This window comes from Stigmatopora argus, chromosome 8, assembly GCF_051989625.1.
Source record: "Stigmatopora argus isolate UIUO_Sarg chromosome 8, RoL_Sarg_1.0, whole genome shotgun sequence".
Classification (NCBI taxonomy): Eukaryota; Metazoa; Chordata; class Actinopteri; order Syngnathiformes; family Syngnathidae; genus Stigmatopora; species Stigmatopora argus.
Window position 1 is genome coordinate 19343462 of NC_135394.1, and position 25269 is coordinate 19368730.

The 25269-nt window shown below is 48.7% G+C and overlaps 6 protein-coding genes across 9 annotated transcripts in view; 5 read left to right on the forward strand and 1 right to left on the reverse strand.

Moving 5' to 3' along the window:
• rtca (RNA 3'-terminal phosphate cyclase) overlaps nt 1-25269 on the reverse strand; it is a 90549-nt gene that overhangs the window by 27946 nt on the left and 37334 nt on the right. The gene's annotated exons all lie outside the window — the stretch shown is intronic.
• LOC144078417 (uncharacterized) lies at nt 410-1837 on the forward strand. The gene is made up of 2 exons (XM_077606457.1): nt 410-566; nt 1602-1837. The coding sequence occupies exons 1-2, from the start codon at nt 410-412 to the stop codon at nt 1817-1819; spliced, it is 375 nt and encodes a 124-aa protein (XP_077462583.1). The 3' UTR covers nt 1820-1837.
• scinla (scinderin like a) lies at nt 5161-11143 on the forward strand. Of its 4 annotated transcripts, none has more exons than XM_077606551.1 (17): nt 5161-5247; nt 5775-5961; nt 6065-6219; nt 6301-6462; nt 7057-7206; nt 7903-7989; nt 8064-8196; nt 8524-8612; nt 8686-8901; nt 9004-9134; nt 9351-9441; nt 9539-9709; nt 10013-10190; nt 10285-10403; nt 10500-10577; nt 10720-10780; nt 10850-11143. In XM_077606551.1, exons 1-17 carry the CDS (start codon nt 5176-5178, stop codon nt 11005-11007), a joined length of 2238 nt encoding a protein of 745 aa, XP_077462677.1. In that variant the 5' UTR covers nt 5161-5175; the 3' UTR covers nt 11008-11143. The 4 variants fall into 4 exon arrangements, with proteins under 4 accessions (XP_077462677.1, XP_077462679.1, XP_077462678.1 ...); XM_077606553.1 differs by lacking the exon at nt 5161-5247 and adding an exon at nt 5271-5332; XM_077606552.1 differs by lacking the exon at nt 5161-5247 and adding an exon at nt 5392-5502.
• Nucleotides 11720-16899, forward strand: LOC144078476 (retinol dehydrogenase 8). The gene is made up of 6 exons (XM_077606555.1): nt 11720-11887; nt 12478-12639; nt 13538-13717; nt 13787-13880; nt 13966-14149; nt 15794-16899. Exons 1-6 carry the CDS (start codon nt 11791-11793, stop codon nt 16022-16024), a joined length of 948 nt encoding a protein of 315 aa, XP_077462681.1. The 5' UTR covers nt 11720-11790; the 3' UTR covers nt 16025-16899.
• Nucleotides 16965-18826, forward strand: dr1 (down-regulator of transcription 1). The gene is made up of 3 exons (XM_077606557.1): nt 16965-17623; nt 18275-18438; nt 18498-18826. The coding sequence occupies exons 1-3, from the start codon at nt 17404-17406 to the stop codon at nt 18642-18644; spliced, it is 531 nt and encodes a 176-aa protein (XP_077462683.1). The 5' UTR covers nt 16965-17403; the 3' UTR covers nt 18645-18826.
• On the forward strand, nt 19033-24334 carry serpinc1 (serpin peptidase inhibitor, clade C (antithrombin), member 1). Its single transcript, XM_077606556.1, has 9 exons — nt 19033-19091; nt 19491-19576; nt 20469-20841; nt 21612-21827; nt 22004-22141; nt 23232-23453; nt 23510-23684; nt 23803-23879; nt 23945-24334. Exons 3-9 carry the CDS (start codon nt 20470-20472, stop codon nt 24113-24115), a joined length of 1371 nt encoding a protein of 456 aa, XP_077462682.1. The 5' UTR covers nt 19033-19091; nt 19491-19576; nt 20469; the 3' UTR covers nt 24116-24334.

Genomic DNA, 25269 nt, shown 5'->3' on the forward strand with positions numbered 1-25269 from the left:
ACCTTACTTTATTGTTCTTGGGTCACTTTCATATGATATTGGGTAACTTCCTGGAAATCGTTGGCGTTGATTGAGTGACTTTTCATTCATAGGTCACTTCCTGTGGATATTCTTCTTCTCCTTTTTTGACTTTTCCCGTTTTTCAAGAGACGAAGAGGAGATCTGGGACCACCTGCCGTTGTTGGGACTTGTTTTGGGTCAGCGCGAGAGGACGGGAATGTCCTCGGAGCCAAGCACGAGGATTTCTCGCCGGCTATCCGGCTCGGGAAGGCGGCGCCGGCCGTCTCCCTCGTGACGGAGCTGAACTGAGGGCCGCCTTGTCTTCCTTCTCGCGGCCCTCCGGGGCCGGGGGCGGGGCCGGCGCCACAAAAAGGACGGAGGTGGCGGCGGGGGGCCCTCAGAGAAGGAGATGGAGGAGCTGAGCCCCAGAGAGCGAGAACTCCTGAAGATCCGGCGGGACAGCGACAGCAAGGCGGCGCAGCTGCTCAAGATGGAGAAGCTGATGCAGCAGACCAAGGACTTGATGGACAAGCGGCAGGAACCCGAAAAGCTGCACGACCATTTGGGTGCGTCCCGTCTGGAAACGTCGTCGTCGTCGTCGTCCCGTCCGACGGGCATTTCCCTCCCTCCAAGCCTGACGAGCGGCCGTTTGGTTCTCGAGTCGTGGCGTGACCTTTTTAAAATGGAAGCCCTCTTTCCTTTGCCTGAAAGTTCCCCATTGGTCCTGGGATTCCCTTTCATCTCTGTTATTGTCAAATTGCCCCCCCTTACCCGTGACCTCCTTTTTGGACGTCCGACGGCGTCAATAGTGCAGAAAGATGAGTGTTCCGGCATTTCCAGGTCTATTTGGGAGAATTTCTAGGTCACTTCCTGTTTCCTGTATCTTTTGGGCCAAACCTAGGTCACTTCCTGTTTATTTTGGGCATTTCCAGCTCACTTCCTGTTTCTTTTGGGACATTTCCAGCTCACTTCCTGTTTCTTTTGGGGCAATTCCAGGTCACTTCCTGTTTCTTTTGGGCCATTTCCAGCTCACTTCCTGTTTCTTTTGGGCCATTTCCAGCTCACTTCCTGTTTCTTTTGGGCCATTTCCAGCTCACTTCCTGTTTCTTTTGGGCCATTTCCAGCTCACTTCCTGTTTCTTTTGGGCCATTTCCAGCTCACTTCCTGTTTCTTTTGGGCCATTTCCAGCTCACTTCCTGTTTCTTTTGGGGCCATTTCCAGCTCACTTCCTGTTTCTTTTGGGGCCATTTCCAGCTCACTTCCTGTTTCTTTTGGGGCCATTTCCAGCTCACTTCCTGTTTCTTTTGGGCCATTTCCAGCTCACTTCCTGTTTCTTTTGGGCAATTTCCAGCTCACTTCCTGTTTCTTTTGGGGCCATTTCCAGCTCACTTCCTGTTTCTTTTGGGCCATTTCCAGCTCACTTCCTGTTTCTTTGGGGCCATTTCCAGCTCACTTCCTGTTTCTTTTGGGCAATTTCCAGCTCACTTCCTGTTTCTTTTGGGGCCATTTCCAGGTCACTTCCTGTTTCTTTTGGGTTGTTGGGAAGTTGAGGGACGGCTCTAACGCCGGCTTTGCTTTGCTTTTTTTTGTTGCCGGCGCAGTGGAGGACCTGGAGGAGAAGGTGCGCGTGGGCCGGCGGCAGCGTCGCAACTCGCTGCACCAGACGCAGATGCTGGAGAGCCAGATGAAGACGGTGAAGGGCGAGCTGGAGGGCACGCTGGACCACCTGCAGGAGCTGCGCGACGTCCTGCGGCGCTCGCAGCGCAAGGCCGAGGAGCGCAAGGCCGCCATGGAGAAGCTGGCCGCCGGACTCAGGTGAACGGACTACCTGCCCAGGACCAGGCCAGGCCAGGACCAGGCCAAGACCAGGTCTCCCTTCCCGTCGCTCGCCACCTCGTTTGTAATTAAAGCCGTCTTCACTCGGACGTGTGTCTTTTCTGACTGCACAAGTTTTGCTTTTGGATGACTGTCACATTTCTAGATCCTAATAGAAGTTATGATTTGACATTTTTCTACCGTTAACAGGAAGTGACGTGCACATGCCTAGAAAGGAATGAACCGAGAATGCCCCAAAAATCAACCACAAATTCACCAAAATAAACAGGAAGTCATCTGACAATAACCCCAAATTGACAGGAAGTGACCCAAAAATGCTCCAAGAGAACAGGAAGTGACTCCAAATAAGTAGGAAGTAACTCCAAATGAACAGGAAGAGACTCCAAATAAACAGGAAGAGACTCCAAATAAACAGGAAGTGACTCCAAATAAACAGGAAGTGACTCCAAATAAGTAGGAAGTAACTCCAAATGAACAGGAAGAGACTCCAAATAAACAGGAAGAGACTCCAAATAAACAGGAAGTGACTCCAAATAAACAGGAAGTGACTCCAAATGAAGAAGTCACCCAGCAAAAACCCACATGATCCAATAGCACGTTGTTAGCGCCCCGGCCATTTTCTTTGTCCGTGGCTCTATTTTTAGCGAGACAAACGAAGCAAAGGGTTAGCTGGCGCGCTAGCGTATCGTAAGCGCCGCCGGCAGGGGCGGGTGTCGGTTAAGCCGGTTACGCAAGGAGCAAGAATGCGCGCTCGTGTCGCTTCTCGTTAGCGTCGCGCCCGCTGACTCGTCGCATTTTTGCCCGTGGTGGATGCACTGTGAACACAAGCCCCAAAATCCGCCGCTGATCCACACGCTGGCGTGGCGCAAAAGAATGGCACGCCTGGGCGAAGGCCCACTTTGTCCGGGGTCGGGACGCGGGCAAGCGTCTTCCAGCCCAAATCGCCATAAAGTCGCGGCCTACCATTGACGACGGTGGGCGTCCAATGGGTTTGGAGCGGGACCACCATCCAGGATGACTTCCTGTAAGTTTTGGGTCATTTCCTGTGGATTTCAGCTCAGTTTGTGTCTCAAGATCAACAGGAAGTGAGCCACGAATCTACAGGAAGTGACGCAACGCCGACAGGAAGTGACCTGGCATGAAGTCCTGCCCCGCCATTGACGAGGAAAGTTTGTTTGGAGGGGGACTATACGATGGAGGGGCAGACCAGGGTCACTTCCTGTACATTTTGGGATCATTTCCTGTTAGTTTCAACGGGTTAATTTGGCCCCGGAATTGGTTGGTTCAATAAAAGCAAAAATATCATGCATGACAGGTGCAGGTCAAGGGTTCAGAAGCAGGGTTACGTTTTGGCCTCGGAAGGTCAAAGGTCACGGACGCCAAAACACCACCATAAAGGGTATATGGAAGAGGTCAGAGGTCACTGAGGTCACAAAATCAAATTTGCCAAACCATCTTCTTAAATGACCATCAAACCTGCAGAATATCTTTGGAGTGTGTAAGATTTGGGGGTCATAGGTCACGGGGTCAAAGTGGCAAATGAGTAGACAAACAAGGATGACTATTTTCTCAAAAAGTTGGGCCTTGTAAAGCAATGGCTGCCATTGACGGCGGTAGAGGTCGGCCCTCTCGCCAAGGGGAGCTCCGGCACCCCCTCCCGGCCGGTCCGACGGAACGGACGTCGGTGTCCGTCGACGGCGCCCGGCCAGCGTCCATTTTTGACTTGAGCCCAAGCTTAGCACGCCACTGTTGATTTTTCCGGAGCGCTAGCTAGCTTAGCCGCGTGCTTGCTTGCTTTTCTTTGCTTTTGTTTTGATTGGGCCTTTTTTTTTTCTCCTTTTCTTTTTTCCTTTTGTGCCGCACCTTGGCACGCCGCCCTCCCGCGCCGCCGCCGCCGCCACGCCCGGCCGGACTCCGCCCCCTCTCCCCCGCACCCCAGGCAAGGTATAAAGCGCGGGGCTCCTCTCCGGCGATGCGCAGCGCAGCAGACGGAAACAAAGCAGAACGAAGAAGAAACTTTGACACGTCTGGGATCGATCGTCCACGGCAACAGGTAACGCCCGCCTGCCCGCGCACGTCGTTTTGGACACCATTGGGTCAAAAAAGCCCGACCGAGACCAGCTTTCCGTCAAAGTCGAGGCATTGATTGACATTCCAATGTAAGAAATGAAATAAAACGATAACTGGCTTATTGAGGAGCGCGTTGGCTTCCATGGACGTCCATTGACGTCCAATCTATCGTCGTCGATGGCAGACGGCCAAAAGGTTTCATAACTCGGGTGGGTGCAGAGGTGGTTCAAATTCTACTTTATGCGCACGCGCTTAAAAAAACCACAAACACACCCAAGCGGCGCCGAAAAAATAAACTAATAAAGTTCCTTAAAGACGTCACTGGGAAAAAAAAGTCATTAGGGTTTTTTTTGGGACTGGAAAAGTCAGTGAAAGTGGAATAAACAGTTTTTTAGTTCAAATAAAGGAAACATCGTCAATTTTTTAAACTAGGACCACATTTAGTGGCTATTTTTTTCGGACGGTATTTTCTTGTCAAATGGACACTTTTTACGTGATGTTTAGCAGGACTAATCATTGAGAAAATGTCTTTTTTGTATTTTTGGGGCCAGCCTCGTTGCCATTGGACGCTAGTTTCTAGCGTGCAACATGAAGCGAGCGAAAGAAAAAAAAAAAAGAGGAAAAGACGATACTTGTTGTTAATGAGTTGACGCTTGTCAGCTGTTGTTCCCCGAGGCGCTTCTTTTTTTTGGGCTCAAATTTCCACAAAGTTCACAAAGGACAGCCAGTTGGAGATTGCCAAAGGGAGTCGACCTTTACAAAAGAGGACCAGATAGAATTTCTTACGTCTCGGCACGAACGCTAACTCCATCTAGTGGTAAAGAAGTGAATGACTTCGCAGCTCCGGTTCCGCTTGGCTGCAAGCCGGGGGTGTGTCTGCTGTGTTTGAGGCTCGGGCGTGTCGCTTCCTGTTGATTTTTGCTTTTGGGTCACTTCCTGTTGAATTTGGCCCACTGACTATAGTATTTGCGTCACTTATTAATTTGGCGGGCATTTCTAGGTCACTTCCGCTTTATTTTGGGGCATTTACAGGTCACTTCCTGTTGGTTTTGTGGCGTTCCTCGGTGACTTCTTCCTGATTTGAGGGCATTCCAGGTCATTTGATGTTTATTTTGGGCCACTGACGTGTCACTTCCTGTTGATTTTTGCTTTGGGTGACTTTCTACAATCATTTGTTATTGATTTTGCAGGCATTTCTGGGTGACATTTTGAAGAATAAAAGATCACTTCCTATTTATAGCCACACTTCCCATAGGCTCCTATCTGGCAATGGCGGACGTTAGGCACTCGTTAGGCCTCACCTGTGGTCGCTGTATTGACCAATCGGCTTCCTCCGGACAGGTGCCGCTCGTTTTCTCGTAGGCTGTTAGTTTCTTTTTTTCTGAGGGGGGGGGATGTCTGGCGTTTGCTCTCTTTTCGTCTTACGGTAATGTTTATTGGAAATGTTTTGCAGGGGGAAGGGTGCGGGTATTCCTGCAATTTTATTTGTTTCTGGTTTCATCTTTTTATTCCTGGAATTTCATTCATTTCTTTTAAGACAGGCTTCATCTTTTTATTCCAAGAGTGGTGAATTGTTTGGATGTATTTGTTCAAATGGTATATATTCTGCTAGTGTATCTTTAACTTATTGAAGCCTGAATTTACCGCTAGCTAGCTAGCTCGTTGTCTGCCATTGACAGCGCTAGATGTCAGTGGATGTTTTGATTTCATAACGCATTTTGGATCACTTTCTTGACACATTGGGCCTCTCCGCATCCATCCCTTTTCTGTTTAATTTGGGTGACTTTCAGTTGTTTTATTTATTTATTTAAAAATCCGACTCTCACTAAAAATGATTGTGATGATGATGTGTCTATCATTGTGTTCAGGTGAAAATGTCCACTCAGAAAGCTTTTGAGAGCGCAGGCAAGCGCGCCGGTCTCCAGATTTGGCGCGTGGAGAAGTTGGAGTTGGTGGAGGTCCCTCAAGAAATGCACGGAAGCTTCTACATGGGAGACTCCTACATGGTTCTGCACACCACCCCCAGGCCGTCTTTCGACGTGCACACCTGGATCGGTAACGCGTTGGCCGTTGGCTTCCTCCCCCGTTTCCTTTTAAGCGCATTTCCGGGTCATTCCTTCCTTCCTTCCTTCCTTCCTTCCTTCCTTCCTTCCTTCAGGCTCGCAGACGTCGCAGGACGAGAAAGTGGCGGCCACCATTTTGATGACGCAGCTGGACGACTCCTTGGGCGGCGCCGCCAAGCAGTTCACCGAGCACCAGAACCAAGAATCGCTGACTTTTCTGGGCTACTTCAAGCATGGACTCAAGTACCAGGTGAGCCAGCCACGCGCCTCCGCCTTTGGCGTCGTCCAAACGGCGCTAACGGCGCTAACGGCGCATCGGTCGGTCTCTCAGAAAGGAGGCGTGGCTTCCGGCTTCCGAACGGTGGTGACCAACGAGAGCGACGTCCGACGTCTGCTGCGGGTCAAAGGTCGGCGGCAGGTGCGCGCCACCGAAGTGGACCTGACCTGGGACAGCTTCAACAAAGGAGACTGCTTCATCATCGATTTGGGCAAGGTCAGAATAGAACGAACTCTACCAAGATGGCCGCCGTAAGGCAACGTCTCCAAAACCAATGCAGTGACGTTAAAGTCAGAAATAACCGGGCTGACCTTCTCTAATTCCTTAGATGTCACAACAATGTGACGTGGGTGATTTGGCGGCAAATCAATAAAAATTCATTTGCTGCCAACCCTCCCACTTCACATTATTTGGACATCCGTTCTCAAACTCGTTTCAAATGACAGCACGTGCGTTTAAAAAAAAAAAAAAAATTTTTTTTTTTTTTTAATGGCCCCTACCAAGATGGCCTCTGGGTAGCCATTTTCTCCTCAAAGTCAATGTGTTGACCTTTCCAAAATGCTTATTTCTCAACCGATTTTGAAAAAAGGCAGCCCATAAAGTAAAAACATTTCCCCTGAAATATGCACCGTCATGCCGCATTTGATATGATGTGGCAGCCATGTTGGAGGAGGCAAAATGGCTGAAATGACCGCCCTTTGTGGGCTGGTTTAATTTTTTTCTTTTCTTCTATTTGATCTTTATTTATTTATTTTTTAAATGTAATTTTTCTTTCTTTTTTTTAATGCTTGGCCCACGATGGACGTACAGGACATCTACCACTGGTCAGGTAGCGAGAGCAACCGCTACGAGCGCCTGAAGGCCACGCAGCTGGCCGTGGACGTCCGCGACAACGAGCGCAGGGGCCGGGCGCAGCTCCACCTCATCGACGAGGGCCAGGAGCCCGAAGACGTCATCAAGGTAACGTGCTTCTCCTCCCTCTTCTGGCCGGGGCTCTTATTTTGCTCGTCCGCGGCCTTTTTAGCTCATTTCCTGTTGATTTGATAGCATCACTTTGGATGATTTTCCTGATGATTTTTAGGCCATTATGGCTCACTTCCTGGTTGTTATTTTTTATTTTTTTATTTTTTTTTAGATTTCTGGGTCACATCCTGGTTATTATTATTTTTTTTAATTTCCAGGTCACATCCTGTTTATTTGTTTTTTTTTAGATTTCTGGGTCACATCCTGGTTATTATTATTTTTTTTAATTTCCAGGTCACATCCTGTTTATTTGTTTTTTTTTAGATTTCTGGGTCACATCCTGGTTATTTGTCTTTTCTTTTTTTTTTCTTTTTTTTCTGGGTCACATCCTGGTTATTTGTTTTTTTTAGATTTCTGGGTCACATCCTGGTTATTTGTCTTTTTATTTTTTATTTTATTTTTAGATTTCTGGGTCACATCCTGGTTATTTGTCTTTTTTTTTTTTTTAGATTTCCGGGTCACATCCTGGTTATTTGTCTCTTTGTGTTTTTTTTAGATTTCTGGGTCACTTCTTTTACATTTTGTATCATTTCTTGTTGCTTTTAGGGCAAATCTGCACCCCTTCCCATTGATTTTGTGGTGACTTCCTGTTTCTTTCTTTCTTTTTTTTTTGGTCTTCTCTTCCGGCGTCAGGTTCTGGGAGAGAAGCCCGATCTGCCCGCCGGAACTCCCGACGTGTGCCCGGTGCAGAGCGGCAAAAGTCCGGCGTCCCTCCACAAGGTGAGGCCGCGTGGGCTTGCTTTTTCGTGGACGAAAAAGCACGCCCTCCCGACTCTTGCGTACGCCCCGCATAGGTGTCGGATGCTTCGGGCAAGATGGCGCTGACGCTGGTGGCCAAGAAGAACCCCTTCAAGCAGGACATGCTCTCCCGCAAGGACTGCTACATCCTGGACAATGGGTTGGACAACAAGATTTTCTTCTGGAAAGGTACTGACACAATGCCATTTTTTGGGGGGGTGGGGGGGGGGTCACTTCCTGTTGATTTGGAGTCACTTCCTGTTGATTTGGAGTCACTTCCTGTTGATTTGAGGACTTTTTCAGGACACTTTCTGTTCATTTTGGGTGACTTTCTGTTGACTTCCAGGTCAGGATTTCTCTTGTTAATGTCCCCAATGAACAGGAAGTGAGGGATAAATGAACAGGAAGTCAGGCGGCAATGGCGCAAAAGACGCACGGGAGTTTAGCGTTTCTCCAGAAATGTCTTTTTGTTGCACCGGTTGACTCATCGTCATCCTAACTCCGCCCACACGCCAGGTAGCGAAGCGAACGCCAAAGAGCGCAAGGCCGCGTTGACCTTTGTGGATCAGTTCATCAAGGAGAAGAATTACTCGGACAAGTGTCAGGTGCGCATTTGACCCCGGTGCGGGGGCGGCGTTGCCCTTTGACCCCACTGACCCCCGGGGTGGGCCTCGGCAGGTGCAAGTGCTGCCGCAGGGGGCGGAGAGCACCCTCTTCAAGGACTTCTTTGAGAACTGGCTGGACAAGGACGAGAGCACGGGGCCGGGCCAGGCGTACGTGGCGGGCAACATTGCCCGGGTGGAGCAGATCCCCTTCGACGCCTCGGCCCTCCACGCCAACGGCGCCATGGCGGCTCAGCACGCCATGGCCGACGACGGCTCGGGCAAAGTGCAGGTGGCCGTTGCCGCCGCCGCCGCCGCCGCCGCCTCATTTTCACGGACGGTACCTTGAAATCTTTTTTTAATATCCCTTTGCCGGCGTTTATTACGGGTTTAGGTTTGGCGCGTGGAGGGCGGCGCTCGCGTCCCCGTGGAGGCGGCCACCCACGGCCAGTTTTTCGGCGGCGACTGCTACGTGCTCCTCTACACGTACAACAGCGGCGGGGAAAAGCACATCATCTACATCTGGTTAGTTACCACGCTTCTACCGTCCAATCGTTTTTCCCCTCAAAAGGCCTGTCGCTAAATTGAAAAATCCAAAATATAGGAAAATATTTTCTAAAAATCTCCTTGCTAATCATTTTTCCCGATCCTTTGTTTAAAATGTAAAGAAAGAAAGAAAGAAACCCCCCTAGTCCTAGAAATGGAAGTAGCCTTAAAAGAAGGAAACTCTGCCCCCTGCAGGCAAGGAAACAAGTGCTCCAAGGACGAGCTAGGCGCTTCGGCCATCTTGGCCGTGGCCCTGGATGACTCCATGGGGGGCGTGGCCACTCAGGTAGGTCAGACTCCCTCCTGCCGTCGCCTACTTTTGACGTCAAACACCAAATGGCGAAACCCCGCCCGCCCACGCACTCACCCACTTCCCGGTACAGGTGCGCGTGACTCAGGGTCAGGAACCCCCCCACCTGCTGAGCTTGTTTGGGGGCAAGCCCCTGGTGGTCCACCTGGGCGGGACCTCCCGGAAGGACGGCGACAGCCAGCCGGCCGCCACCCGCCTCTACCACATCCGCCAGAGCTCCACCATGGCCACTCGCGCCGTGGAGGTGAGTCGGGCACGGGCCCCCATCTTTATTTTTTCTTTTCTGGGCCAGTGGCGTTTTTTTTGCCGCTTGTAGTCGTTCCATACTGGCAGCAAAACGCTCGTTCATGGGCTGCCACTCCACCCGCTTCAAACGGATTGGACGTCTAGCGGTGATGGACTATAAGCATGAAAAGCCCTTTCTTTGCCCCTGCCAAGATGGCTGCCCCGAGGCAACATTCCCATCAAAGTGGGGGCCATCGGTTGAAGGGAGCCGTCACCGCCGTGGCTCCGCCCCTGACTTTTCGTCTCTCTCTTTCTCCGTCAGGTGGCGGCGGACGCGGCTTCGCTCAACTCCAACGACGCCTTCGTGCTCAAGTCGGCCAAGGGCGCGGTGGTGTGGAAGGGGCGGGGGGCCACGCCGGAAGAGATGGCCGCCGCCAAGCACGTGGTGGCCGTCCTGGGCGGCGGCTCCCACACCGAGGTGGCCGAGAGCAAGGAACCAGGTGGGCGGCGCCAAATTCGGTTCCGGCGGCGAGCGTTGGACGTTGACCTCTTTGACCTCTGGTATTTGGGTCTCCGCCTCGCCTCCCCCACCAGAGAGCTTCTGGAAGGCGCTGGGCGGGAAGAAGAGCTACCAGACTTCGCAGGTTCTGCGCACGGCCAAGGTGTGGCAACCCCGACTCTTCGGATGCTCCAACGCCAGCGGACGCTTGATCGTGAGGATGACGACGCCGCCGCCGCCCTCGGCGGAGACGGAGATGGGGGGTCTCCACCCAAAGCCCAGGTGAACTTCTTTTTTTTCTTTCTCCTAGGCTGAAGAGGTCCCCGGAGAATTAGACCAGCTAGACCTGGAGACGGATGATGTCATGATTCTGGACACTTGTCTCCAGGTGAGATCTATTGGTTTGTATCTATTCATGTTGGTTAAGGGCATTTCCACCTCACTTCCTGATGATTTTGGGTCACTTCCTGTTAGAATATAAGGGCAACTGGAGTCTGTCTCACTCATGAATGTTTATCTCTTCCACGCAGATCTTCATTTGGATCGGAAAGGACGCCAACGAAACGGAGAAAAGTGGAGCGGCTGGCATCGGTGAGCCCGTTTGTCCGAGTTTCAGTGGCGCCGCCGTTAGCTTCAACTTTTTCACGTCTCCCTTTTCAGCCGAGGACTATTTGAAATCGGACCCTTCGGGCCGCTACGGCACCCCCGTGTCCACCGTCAGGCAGGGCCAGGAGCCGCTCTCCTTCACCGGATGGTTCCAGGCCTGGGACGCCACCTTGTGGGACAAAGACCTCATGGGCGTGGTCGGCGCACGCTAGTCGCGTAGCTAGCCCCTCAACTTCTGACGCGTATAGTCGTCGCTGCTAGTCGGGTGGGCGGAGCCAGAGATCCACATATCACGAGCGGTGTATGGTCAACGTTAACGTCAATAAACTGGGGAACTTACTAACTCTTTGCATGACCTAGACGTCCGTCATTGACCTGTATATGTCCTATAATCAACAGGAAATTAACCAAAAAAACGGGAAGTGAGCCTTAAATGTCCTATAATTAAGAAGTTACTCCAAAAAAACAGGAAGTGACTTAAAAATCCTCATTAAATATTAAATGTATAGAAAAAGACACCAGAATAATGCCAAATGTACAGGTTGTGACCATTACTGTCCAAACCAACACAATGTTACCTGATAAACAACAACAAATGTACAGGAAGTGACACGCAAATACCCTAAAATACATTCCCAGTCAAAGTGGATTGGACGGCTAGCACCGTCAAAGGTGGCCAATGAGTTAAGGGGAAGAATTTTCTGTCACTTTCTGTCGGTGACTGTACGTTGTCGGTGCTAACGAGCTAGCTTCCTGTCGTTTCGGACGCGTGACCCCGCGTGGAATCTTTCTTCTTATTTCTTTTTTCCTTTGCTTGCGAGCCAGCGACTTTAGACGCTTTCAATAAACATCCCAACAGGTGTTTGCGTGTGTGCGTGTGTCTTTGTTGGCCGCGCGTCACTGCTGACCAGCGTTTTTGGTGGGATTAAGCGGTGGGAATTAAGAGAGGGGCGCTAGCTGGCTAACCCGTTAGCACCCACCTGCTCGTGGACAAGATGGCTCAAAAGGTGGTCCTCATCACGGGATGTTCCTCCGGCATCGGCCTGGCGCTCGCTGCGCGTATCGCCAAGGATGAGAAGAAGAGATTTATGGGTAAAAAAAAATCTAAAGTTGCCTTTTTGGAAACCATTTTAAAACCAGAACGGGACACTTAATAAGTTGCTGGATTGTAATGGTGAGGCACAGCAGGTAAAAAAAAAGTTAGTTTTGATGGAATTGCCAGATTTCTCCATTGGTTGATGGTGATAAGTATCCAATTTGTCGGGTTTTTTTCCGTTCAGCCTTCATTTTTTTTTAAATGTTCGTGAGTAGTATTGCATTGTTTGCATTTAAAAAACAGGAATTATTTTCAAAATGTTTGAGTTAAAGACAATACAGTCTGGAATTTTTTTTTGCCTGCCGTTTGGACTGATTCATTGGCCCCTCCCAGTCCAAACGGATTGGACGTCCATCGCCGTCAATGGCAGCCAATGAGTTCATCTCCTTTGGCTTCGTATTGCCAACATATCCGTCAAGTTTGAAAATATCCTTAAAAAATAATCATTTCCTTTGTTTTTGAGTTGTGATGGAAAAACCTTTCCTGACCTTTGACCTCAGCAACCCTTCAAATTTGATCAGAACTCGAGCACTCTGTGACCTTTGACCTCCCACTTGAAGGGAATGACGGGTTTTGACCATTTTAGTGTACGCCACCATGAGGAACGTGAGCAAAGGCCAGGCGCTGGTGGAGGCGGCGGGTCGCGCCCTGGGCCGCACGTTGGAGATCAAGCAACTGGACGTGTGCGACGAGACGTCCATCAAGGCGTGCGTGGACAGCCTGCCCGAACGCAGGGTGGACATCCTCAGTGAGTCCAAATGGAAACCTCAACTTTACACATCACTTCCTGCTCATTTCACAGTCATTTCTTGCTTATTTGGGGTCACTTCCTGTTCATTTGGGGCATTCGCAGCTCACTTTCTGTGGATTTGGGGGTACTTCCTGTTGATTATGTAGCATACGTGTGTCACATTTCTTGTCATTTCTAGGGATTTTCTATTTATTGATCACTTTCTTTTATTTTGGGGGGTTCCCAGGTCACTTCCTGTTGACTTAGTCACCTTCTGTTTATTTTGGGTCATTTCCTGTTGATTTTGTGCACTTTTTCGCAACTCCCTGATTATTTTAGTCATTCCCCATTGATTTGGGGCCAATTAGAGGTCACTTTCTTTTATTTTAGGGGGTTCCCAGGTCACTTCCTGTTGACTTTGAGTCACTTTCTGTTTATGTGAGGCACGTCCTGTTTATCTTGGGTCATTTCCTGTTGATTTTGTGCACTTTCTCGGAACTCCCTGATTATTTTAGTCATTCCCCATTGATTTGGAGCCAATTAGAGGTGACTTCCTGTTGACCTATGTCAATTCCAGCTGGTTTTAGAGCATTTCTGGGTCACTTCCTGTCGGGCCAACTCCCCAACGACAAACGGGTGGGTCCAATAAGCTAGTTGGGAGTGGTTTTCCAGATCAATGCTTTGACTTTGAGGCTGCCATTTTGGGAGGGGCGGTGAACGGTCTTTAGCATGTTTTCGCAGTGGATTGAAATGAGTTTATCACAAGTAGGCATGGTCCAATCCATTTGAAGTGGGAGAGGCGATTGCACCCTTTTATTTGCTGCCATCCCTCCCAGTTCAAACAGGTTGGCTTTCTATGGCCAAAAAACGGTTAGCGCCCGCCTCGGTTTGCTAGCGGTTTTGTCATTTGCGGCAGTTAGCAACGCCGGCATGGGCCTGATCGGGCCCATCGAGTGTCAATCCGTGGACGAGATGAAGACGGTGATGGACACCAACTTCTTCGGCCTGGTCAGGCTGCTGAAGGAAATCCTTCCCGACATGAAGCGGCGCAAGAGGGGTCACATCGTGGTCATCAGCAGCGTCATGGGCATCCAAGGTACGGCTTCCTTGCCTTCGGCCCGTTTTGCTCTTTAGCATGGAGCTAACCTCCAGACGCGTCCTCCAGGGATCCTCTTCAACGACGTCTACGCCGCGTCCAAGTTCGCCGTGGAGGGATTCTGCGAGAGTTTGGCCGTGCAAGCCCTGAGGTTCAAGCTCAAGTGAGTGGCTGGCGGTGGCTAGCGTGGCGGTGGCTAGCGTGGCGCCGGCGGTCGGCCATTTTGACGCCCCGTCCCTCTTCTTCAGCATCAGCCTGATCGAGCCGGGCCCGGTCATCACCGAGTTTGAGCGCAAGGTTTACGAGGAAGCCCTGAAAACGGACCTGAGTAACGCCGACGCGGTGACGGCGGACATGTTCACCAACATCTACCTGAAGAACTACAAGCAGATCTTCGAGACCCTGGGTCAGACGGCCGATGACGTGGCGGAGGTTGGTGTCTCCCCGAGAAGTTCTAGTCGCATACCTGTCAACCTCTGCCGATAACTGCCCTTATAAATGATTATGATTCCCCTTACAACCCCCCCCAAAACCTTACAAACACTGTACGACTCGTACGGTGTTTGTAAGGTTTTGGGGGGGGGTTGTAAGGGGAATCATAATCATTTATAAGGGCAGTTATCGGCAGAGGTTGACAGGTATGGTAGTCGGGAATTTTGCCATTTTTTCATGTTTCTTTTAAGTGAGTCCAAGAGCGTCTCTGGTAGAAACCTTCTACCAGGAGCTCTGTGGTCGTAGCTAGGTGAAGCCCTTCAAAAAGTTCTTCCCGTAAGACTTTGCCAAAGCACAAAACGCCTTCCAAAAAAACTGGTGGAGCGCCTTCTAGGAAAGGGGCGGCTAAACCGGTCCATAAGGGCCGCTGTGGGTGCAGCTTTTTCTTACACACACACACACACACTTGAACCACAACGGGGGTTGGGATTCTGAAACGAGAAGCACCTGACGCCAATCCACTGATTGCACTTGTAGGACACAAACTAGTATTGTGGAAAGCTCTGCTATTCATGAAAAGCTACATTTTGTGGAATCGTTTGAAATGAAAGCCTAGTCTTATGGGATGCGACGCCTTTATATCAAATCAAAAGCCTTTATTGTCATCATACACCGCTGCGTATAACAAAATGGGTGAAATATCATTCAACAAAGGTGCTCTTAAATGAGTCCAAATGGTTCAAAGTTTGTGCTTTGATGGCCCATGTTTGAAATCGGCCCCAAAAAGTGTTGAACTGGCTTTGACGTGTTTAAACCAGGCAGCTTTTCATTTTGCAAGCCATCCGGCACAAACATAGGTGACAACGTTGCGGGTGCAGCTTTTTTTGGTTCAAGTTCCAGTTGAACCACAACGGGGGTTGGGCCGAAACAAGAAGCACCTGATGGCAATCCACTGATTGCACTTGCAACATACCACACTGGTGAAAAGGTTTCCTCTTTGGAGATTGAAACTGAAGCACCCCCGCACCCACTGAGGGCGTCCCTTCGGGGAAATAGTTTAGCCAACCTTCTTCCCAGAGCAGCTATTGGACCTCCTTCGTCAAGTGGCAACTTTGGGAGCACCTTAGTGCTATTGCATTAGGTCATTCCCACAAAGCTTCTGCAAGCGACCCCGCCAGTTCCTCTACTCTAGGAACTTGAAACTCGTAGACCTCCGTTTTTAAAGTTTCTCCAGGAGAAACTATGGTCCTAGCTTGTTAGTTGCCTTAGGGTAGCGCCTCCAATTTCATTCCAGGAGGAGCACCTGACTATTGACTTTAGCTACTCCATGATGGATTCCATCTAAGTGAGGAGATTCCAGAAGAGCTCCTGGAGTCAATGTCATTAAACTCAGCTGAGGGTGTCTTCCTGGAGACAACCTAGCGTCACCTAGTTTAGCACCTTAGCAAAATTCCATCTTGAGCACCCTGTGAAGGTGGTCTCCACAGGAAGACTTCCTGGAGATAGTCCAGGAGCACCTCATTTCGCACCATGTTAGAGTTCCTGCTGCTGCTGCTGCTGATGATGCTATCTTCTCCGAGGGACACCGGGAGAACCTCCGGTCCGGGTCCAGGATCTGACCGGTGGTTTGAGTCTTCCCTTTAGCACACGCTGAAGATCATGACGTTGGACAACCCGCCGTTCCGTCACCAGACCAACACGCTGTACACGCCCATGACCACGCTGAAGTACGCCGACCCCAACGGTGACCTCCCCATCGACACCTTCTACAAGATGGTGTTCGAGCACGACAAGATATTCAACGCCAGCCTCAACTTCCTCAAGATGCTGCGTTGGAGGAGCCGGCGCAGCTTCACGCTGGACCAAAGTAGCTGAGAGCTTGCGTTTAGCCACGCCCACAGACGCTCAGGCGGGCTTCCATCCTCTCCGTTGAACGTAGGAACACTAGGGGGCGCTTGTGTACGCTTAGTTTTGTTTTGGCATGCCAAACTACTCATTTAACCGCATCAAAAAGTATTGGCGGAAATTAGAAAGTATATACATCAAAATAGACGTCATTATTGAAAAAAAATACTATGTTTTTTTCCTGCCATGTTGCATTAATGTGTGAGCTATTTTAGAAACAAGCTAAGGATTAGACGTGATTATGTATTTACACTAATCTGCAATGCATATGTCAATCATGTCATAGAGAGATGTTATTTTGGAATTAGGGTTAATTAGTGTTAAAGAAAAGATTGGGAAATAACCATTTAAAATGATGTGATTTTTCTTGTGTTTTCCGTAAATGAATAATATGACACTATAAGGGTCATTTTCTGTATATTTTGGATCATTTGTTGATTGTAGGGTACATTTGGGTCACTTTCCGCAGAGTTTTGGTCATTTCCTGTGCATTTTAGAGCACGTCAAGGGTTCTTCCTGTTAAGTTGGGGGCATTTAGAGATCACTTCTTATTGTATTTGAAAATACCAATGACACTTTTGGCACTCCTATCTGTACACCTTCGATCACTGCCCTGTTCATTTGTTATTCGACATTGAAGATACATTTGTGCTTCACCAAATGCCAACAAAGTCAATATATAAACGACTTGTCGCCTCGCCACAGTGTTTTTATCATTTATTGTTTTACATTTCAGTTTTTCTTTTTTGTAGCTTATCCGCCTTCTTCTCGACCTCGACCTGAATCCATTTACCATTTTCCTTTATACATAACGGACACGTGGGAAGATAAAGAAATGAAAACAAGCGACATTTCTTTTATTTTTAAAGCGACACGACGTCCGTTTTCATGGTGACGTCATATCCGCACAAATGTTGGCTAACGTTGTTGGGGATATGTTTTTAACCAAGCTAATGGTAGATTGTTCCGTTCTTTACACGCGTTTCGTGTAAGCGTCAACTTCTATGACTCCCAAGTGACACTTTTTAAATCCATTTTGGGTGCATGTTTTGAAACTTTGGTCGCGAACGAGCTCTTCCTTTGTTAGCCCGGTTTTAGCCGAACTTAGCTTAGCTTTAGCCATGCTGTTGCTGTTGTTAACACGGCCGCTAAACCGCTTACTTTTCATCTAAAAGCTCGCTTTTTTTCCTCCCGCGAGTCATTTTATAGTGAAATTTAAGGCTTCAATGTGGGGAGAAGTTTCGCTAGCTTTTGCGGTGTCAGCTTAGCCGCAGGAAAGCGGACGTTTACTTTTTGGGGGTATTTTTTGTTGTTGTTGTTGTTCGTGTTATATTGGTCTTTTTGACGTCATGGCTTCGTCATCCGGTAACGACGACGACCTGACCATCCCGCGCGCCGCCATTAATAAGATGATTAAGGAGACGTTGCCCAATGTGCGCGTGGCCAACGATGCGCGCGAGCTGGTGGTCAACTGCTGCACGGAGTTCATCCATCTCATCTCCTCGGAAGCCAACGAGATCTGCAACGGACAGGACAAGAAGACCATCTCGCCCGAGCACGTCATCAACGGTGAGGAAAAGTTTTAGCGTCCTTATTTGATGACGTCAGCGTCCCGCAATTCATTCGCCTCTAGACAAACTAGGCGTTGTGGTAGCCAGACTCATGAATATTAACCCTAAGTAAGTCGTTTTTTTAGACTCTGGACGTTCAATTAATTTAGAATTTCCAAAGGAATTGGACGTCTTGCACGGAAAGATGAGGGTTTAATGCCAGTCCTCTCAGTTGAAATGAATTGGACTTCTCTCATTGTCAATGGCAGTCAATTAGTTACTTTTTATGTACTGTTGGAGCCCTTCTTTATAGTATTGGCTCACTTTCGGCATCATTCCGGAGTCTGTGTACGTTTTGGATCATTTCCTGTTGATTTTGAGGCATTTTCCCCGTTCAATGTGGTGACTGACTTTGCATTTTGGGGTATTCTGGCTTCTATTTATTTATACAAATGTTCAAACGGTTAAACAAGCCCCACCCCCAGAAATTTTATTAAAAAGAACAGAAAGTACAGGAGGAAGTGACCCTAAAAATGAACAGAAATCATCCAAAATGTACAGGAAGTGAACTCATTTCCGATAGACCTGTTTAAAATGGAAAGCCCGGCGCCAAACGCCCAATTCCTTTGGACTGGGAAGGCAAAGTGAGTGAGTTTTGCGTGCACGCCAGCTCTGGAGAGCCTGGGCTTCGCGTCCTACATCGCCGAGGTGAAGGACGTCCTGCAGGAATGCAAGACGGTGGCCCTGAAGAGGAGGAAGGCCAGCTCGCGCCTGGAGAACTTGGGCATCCCCGAGGAGGAGCTTCTCCGTCAACAACAGGAGCTCTTCGCCAAGGTACGCCGGCCGGATACAGCTAGCTCGCGCAAGGCTAACGTTGAACCATTGGACGGCAGGCGCGGCAGCAGCAGGCGGAACTGGCCCAGCAGGAATGGCTGCAGATGCAGCAAGCGGCGCAGCAAGCACAAATGGCGGCGGCCGGTTCGGGCGCCGCCCAGCAGGCCGGTTCTTCTCAGGACGAGGACGAAGACGACGACATGTGAACGGCCGCCGTTGCCTTAGTGACTTTTTTGGGGGACTTTGTTTTGTCTTTCTCTCTCAAAACACGAGTGACGGGCATGGGCGAGGACGGACGCCCCCCCCCCCCGAGATGGCGCTTTGGCTTCACTTGTTCATTCCACCAAACTTTGAGCAATAAATTGACTCCTTTTTTCGTTGTTTTGTACACCTTGGCCGCTTTATTTTCAGCTCCCTGGACAGTTTTCACCTATTCCAACTAGTTACAAATATAGGGAAGACATTTTTTTTCCCCGATTCACAGTTGGACCAAAAAAAGTGAAGTTATTCATTTTTTTTGTTTATTTAGATTTTCAAAATGCTACTTACCTACAGTTTTTGTCCAAGTCGCTTAGTCCACATTTAAAAAAAAACAACAACCCGAAGTTATCATCCCATTTTTGGGTGGAAATGTACAGTTCCACCAAAATCAGGTAAAAGCATTTTCAACAAATCCATTTATTCCTATTCACAAACCCACAAAATGATCCGTATTTTTAAGAAATACTTCAAAAAATATTAATATGTAATAAATAATTTGTACCTGCAAAAAAATCACTCGCGCAAAACTATTGTGTGCTCCAAAAAGTTACCCCCAGAATATCATTTCATTCAGAAAAAAAAGTCAACTTTCAAAATAAAATGTTCTTGCAAAAATATTTCAGTTAGCAACTTGCCCAACAAAATTCAGTGTACTTGTAAAAAGACATTTGTAAATAAGCAAACCATCATCGTCTCGTTTTGCATAGTTTGTTAGCATTAAGCTGGAATGGAGTTGATTTGACCAATGCTACAATGTGTGCTAGTTTACAATTGCGCCCTCTGCTGTGCAGATACGCGGCTGCGGGTTCAAAGGTCAATGTTGGGACACCGCAGGGCAGCGACCTCCCGTGCACAAACAACGACTTCATCCGCTCAGGTAGGAAGCCCAACTTTTTGTTCTCCTCTGCTAATGAAAACAAGCTCTAATCTTTCACGCCATTGACAACGAGAGACGTCCAATCCCTTTGGACCAGTGGCGATCGTGTTGATTGGCTACGTGACGTCCGATCCATTGGAAGCGGATGAACAAACATTTGTTGCCGAAGCCTCCCGCTCCAAATGCTTTGGACGTCTATCTACGTCGATTCTGACAACCGTTCCTAGTTTATTAACTCACACTGTCATTGACGGTGATCGATGTGCAACCCATTTTAAATTTGTCGTGATCGGTTCGTTTTGGAATTGGACGTATATTGACGTCAGTGGAAGTGAATAAATTAAGTGGGCCAGAATCTAATGATGAAATCCGAGTATTTATCGATTATTGATGCTGTTAATTGGTTTCTTCAACTAGCATCAGTATTATTGGTATGAGCTGAAGTGTTTTTGACCGCTTAGGGTCGCCATTTCCCCATTTCTTGACCATTGGTACATCCCCATTTTTTTTTTTCTACCATTGGTACAAAGTGGTCCGCAAAATATATTTGATTTAGCGCAACATGAATCATAGTAGTATTAGCTCACTACTAATTTGCGGTGTTATTTAGCTTAAGTATGTTATTTTACATATTTTTATGCGTTTCAATTATATACTAAACTATAGGAAAAATTGGTTTCAATTTGATATGAAGATTTCAACATGTCTATTTATAACTTATTGATTTCATAATGTTTTTTTCATTTTGATTATTCATTTACCCATGAGTCCCTAAATGATTTAGAGGAAGCCTGTTTTAGCTTTTCAAAAGATAAAAAAAAAATGGAATTCATTCAGCTGTTAATAACAATAGTTATATCATTCAATTCAATTGGATTGTTCCCTTCCACAGGATGTGCCCCTCCCATTGGCTGTTCCTGCTGGGCATCTTTTGGCTGGCGCGCGGCTCCGCCCCCGCCCCCGAGGACCCGTGCGGCGTCGTCAGGGCCAAGGACGTGGCGCTGGAGCCCCGCTGCGTCTACCGCCTCCCCGAGGGCCACGCCCACCTGAACTCCACGGACGCCGCCTCGCTCCCGCCCTCGACCAACCCGCGCGTCTGGGAGCTGTCGGCGGCCAACGCGCGTTTCGCGCTCGCCCTCTACCGGCAGGTGGCGCGGGGCCGGAAGCCCGGCGCCAACCTCTTCCTGTCCCCGCTCAGCGTGTCGGCCGCCTTCTCCATGACCAAACTGGGCGCCTGCGGAAGCACCCTGGAGGAAATTATGAAGGTAGTAGCGCTTAGCCGTTAGCCAACGCCTAGCTTTACCGCTAGCGAGTGGCGAGTTCCCGCCTGTTCGGACCTGGAGGGCTGGCGGAAGGTGGTCTCTGACCCGGAATTGCCCCGAGGTCAACGGAAAGTGGCCTGGACTTGACCCAATTGTAAGCGACCTGTCTTTTCCATAACAACAACAGGAAGTGACCCAAAATCAATGGAATGGAATTGCCCAACAATCAATTGTAAGTAACGCGGTCTCTCCACAACATCAACAGGAAGTGACCCAATCAACAAGCAGTAGCCCGGAATGGCTTCCACATCAAAAGGAAGTGAGCCCAAATTAATAGGGACTTGGACTTTCCGCAACATCAACAGGAAATGACCCAGATTTTCCACAACATCAACAGGAAGTGACCCAATCAACACCAAGTGAATTGGAATTGCTTCCACATCAACTGGAAGTGAGCCAAAATCAACAGGAAGTGACCTGGAATTCATTCAACATCAACTGGAAGCGACACGATGAACAGGGAGTGACCTCAAATCGCCCTGAAAAGATCAGGATCAACTGAAAATGTGAAGGATATTCCGCAAATATTGACAGGAAGTGACCCGAGCAACAGGAAGTTGATATTGCTCCGACATCGACAGGAAATGACATTTACTGTATTGTCTTGAATCCGCGCTAAGTGTGAATATATTTTCCAAAAGTCATTAGCGAGCTAATATTAGCCGTCCGTCCAAGACTAAAACTAATCCGCCCGCCCACGTTTGCGTTGGCAGGTGTTCGAGTTCGATTCCGTGACGGAGAGGACCTCGGATCAAGTTCACTTTTACTTCGCCAAGCTGCTGTGTCGCCTGTACAGGAAGAAGGACCCCAGCACGCAGCTGGTGGTGGCCAATCGCCTCTTTGGCGACCGATCGCTTCGCTTCAACGCCACCTACCAGAACATCAGCCGCCGGGTCTACGGCGCCGACATGATGTCGCTGGACTTTCGGGTCCGTCCCGTCGAACGCCGTCCGTCTGTCGCCGCGTTGACTCGCGTTCGATATTGGTCCAACTCTGGTCAGACGTCAGCTTTGCCCCCACTAAGATGGCCGCCACGTAGCATGTTTTTCCCCGATTTGATGGCGTTTTGCTGGCGCTTCCCGTGATGGGTCGCTGTGTGCTTCAGGGCCGGCCGGAGGCGGCGCGCGCCGCCATCAACGCTTGGGTGGCCAACGAGACCGCCGACAAGATCCGGGACGCCTTGCCCGCCGGCGCCATCGGCGTCAACACCGTCCTGGTCCTGGTTAACACCATCTACTTCAAGGTAGCCTATATGTGTATGTGTATGTGTATGTGTATGTGTATGTGTATGTGTATGTGTATGTGTATGTGTATGTGTATGTGTACGTGTATGTGTATGTGTGTGTGTATGTGTGTGTGTATGTGTGTGTGTATGTGTGTGTGTATGTGTGTGTGTATGTGTGTGTGTGTATGTGTGTGTGTATGTGTGTGTGTATGTGTATGTGTATGTGTATGTGTATGTGTATGTGTATGTGTATGTGTATGTGTATGTGTATATATATATATATATATATATATATTTTTTTTTTTAAACTCATTTTCAGTACATAAATATGTATGTAACAAGGGTGGAAGAAATAGATCAGTACGTAGAAATCGTCAAAAATAATGATCATTAAAATTGAAATCAACAGGAAGTGATCAAACCAAGCTGGAATGATCCAAACTGTACAGGAAGTAACCTTGGAATACCCCCAAATGTATAGGAAGTGACCCAAGAAATGCCCTATGAGAAACAGGAAATCATTCCAAATAGATAGAAAGCGAGTCCAAAATCTACATGTAGTGACCCGGAATTACCCCAAATTCCACAGGAAGTGACCCAGAAATGCCTTAATATCTATAGGAAGTGATGCAAAATGAACAGGAAGTGACCCAAAAATGCTCCAAAATCAAGAGGAAGTGACCCAAAAATGCTCCAAAATCAAGAGGAAGTGACTGAAAAGCTACAGGAAGTGACCCAAAAATCAAGAGGAAGTGACTGAAAAGCTACAGGAGGTGACCCAAAAATCAAGAGGAAGTGACTGAAAAGCTACAGGAAGTGACCCAAAAATCAAGAGGAAGTGACTGAAAAGCTACAGGAAGTGACTCAAAAATCAAGAGGAAGTGACTAAAAAGCTGCAGGAAGTGACCCAAAAAATCAAGAGGAAGTGACTAAAAAGCTGCAGGAAGTGACTGAAAAGCTACAGGAAGTGACCCTTGTGAGCGAGAGAACAAAGCAACTCCCCAAATGGCATTTTGTCATTTGATAATTTATGATTGACAGGTCGATTGAATAAAAAAAATCTATATATTTTTTTTTGTTTTTTGTTTTTGGACGCGGCGGCGTTCAGGGGTTTTGGCAGAACCCATTCCAGGAGGACGACGCCTACGAGGCCCCCTTCCGCCTGGACGACGGCGGGCGATCGTGTCCCGTCACCATGATGTTCCAGGAGAACACCTTCCGCTACGCCCGCCTGCCGGAGGAGCGCCTCCAGCTGTTGGAGATGGAGTACCGCGGCCGCGACGCCGCCATGATGCTTCTGCTGCCCGAAGCCGGCCGCTCCCTGGCGCAGGTGGGCCCGCCTAGTGGGAGGAGTCGCACGGGCCTGACGTGAGTTGCGTGCCACAGGTGGAGGCGGAGCTAACGCCGGCGGCGCTGGCGGCGTGGTCGCGGCGCACGACGGAGACCCGCGTGTCGGTCAACCTGCCACGTTTCCGCCTGGAGGAGAGCCTCGGCCTGAAGGAGGCGCTCGAGGTCATGGGGCTGCGTCGAATTTTCAGCCCGCAAAACGCCAGCTTGCCAGGTGAGGGCGCCAACGTTCACCTCCGCCCTTTCATTTGGAAGAAAACAAATCATTTGAATGAAGACGACGGCTGTTATGAAGCCAACGTGACAATGAAACCGACCGAGCGTGTCCGCAGGGCTCCTCGCCGCCGCCGACGACAACGGCGACGCCGGCGTCTTCATCAGCGACGCCTACCACAAAGCCTTCCTGGAGGTTCGTGTCCCGGCCCCGTTTTCCCGGCGCTCGCCGCCCGTGACGCCCGCGGCGCTCGCCAACAGGTGACCGAGTCCGGCAGCGAGGCCTCGGCCTCCACCGGCGCGGTGGCGGCGGGGAGATCCCTGCGGCTGGACGCCGCCGTTTTCGCCGCCGATCGGCCCTTCTTGTTGGTGATCCGCGAGACGACGCTCAACGCCATCGTCTTTGTGGGACGCGTGGCGAGGCCTTGCTGACCCGTGGGGGGCGGGGCTTCCCGTCAGGGAAGAAATGAAGGAAGGAAGGAAGGAATTTTAACTTGGTTCATTCTGGAGGCGGGACCAAAATGGAGGCGTTAATAAACTCTTTAGACATATTTGGAGGCTGAAAATGTAGGAATTTTTTTGGGGAGCCTTTTACTGGCAAATTTCTCTCTCTTCCCCCTTTTCAAATAAAAATCAATATTTTTAAATGTGCGAATATTTTAATGGATTTATTCATGTTTAAATAGTAATTTAATTTTAGGGTTGGTATTCTTTAAAAAAAAATCTATAGACACATTTTAGCTTTTATTTTTGTTAAAATTAAAGTTCAACCTATTGAATCATTTTCAATTCTTGTGTATTTTTATTTCATTTTCCATGTATTTATTATTTATATTCAGAGCACTTTTGTTTTTATATATACCTACAGTAGAATTTATAAAAACCTATAATTAAACTGTAGATATGATAACATTTAATTTCTTTGTAATGAATAATTCTTTGGTTTAATTAAAAAAAAACGGTAAATATATTTTAAATTTTATACATTTTATTTTTAAATGCCACGTGAAAGGAAAAATCTAATGAATTTGTTTGTGAGCGAGTGACACCAAAGCAAACGAGTGGAAAAATCCCAAACTGTGTGTTTCGCAACCATAACAAGTAAATTGCATATTACATTCATTAAAAAAAAATAACAAATAGAAGCACTTTTAAAATACATCAAGATTTGGTCAACTATTTGAGTGAAGCAAAAAACAGGTTGTCCACTGCACCAAGATGGCCGCCGACTCTCATGTTTCTCTTCTTGCACTCTCACCCCCGCTACGGCGAACCCGTTTTTGGGCCGCCGCAGAGGGGCGGTCAGAAGGTGTCGTGGACGGCCCGCCTCCTACTCCTGATTGGCTGGTCCTTTGCCGGCGTCACCTTGTTGTTGGCCATCTTGAAACATATCGACTGGTTGGACTACACCGCTTGATTGGACGCCTGGCGCGCAAGTCAGTTCAGTTGAGTAGCGAGCGAGTTACGACTTCATTTGAAGTCTTCCAACGGCCATGTTGGATGGGGCAACGTTCCCATTCATGAAATTGCATCAAAATCAGGAGATCCGACTGTGCCGGTGAAGCCCCGCCCCCTGACCTCCTCGC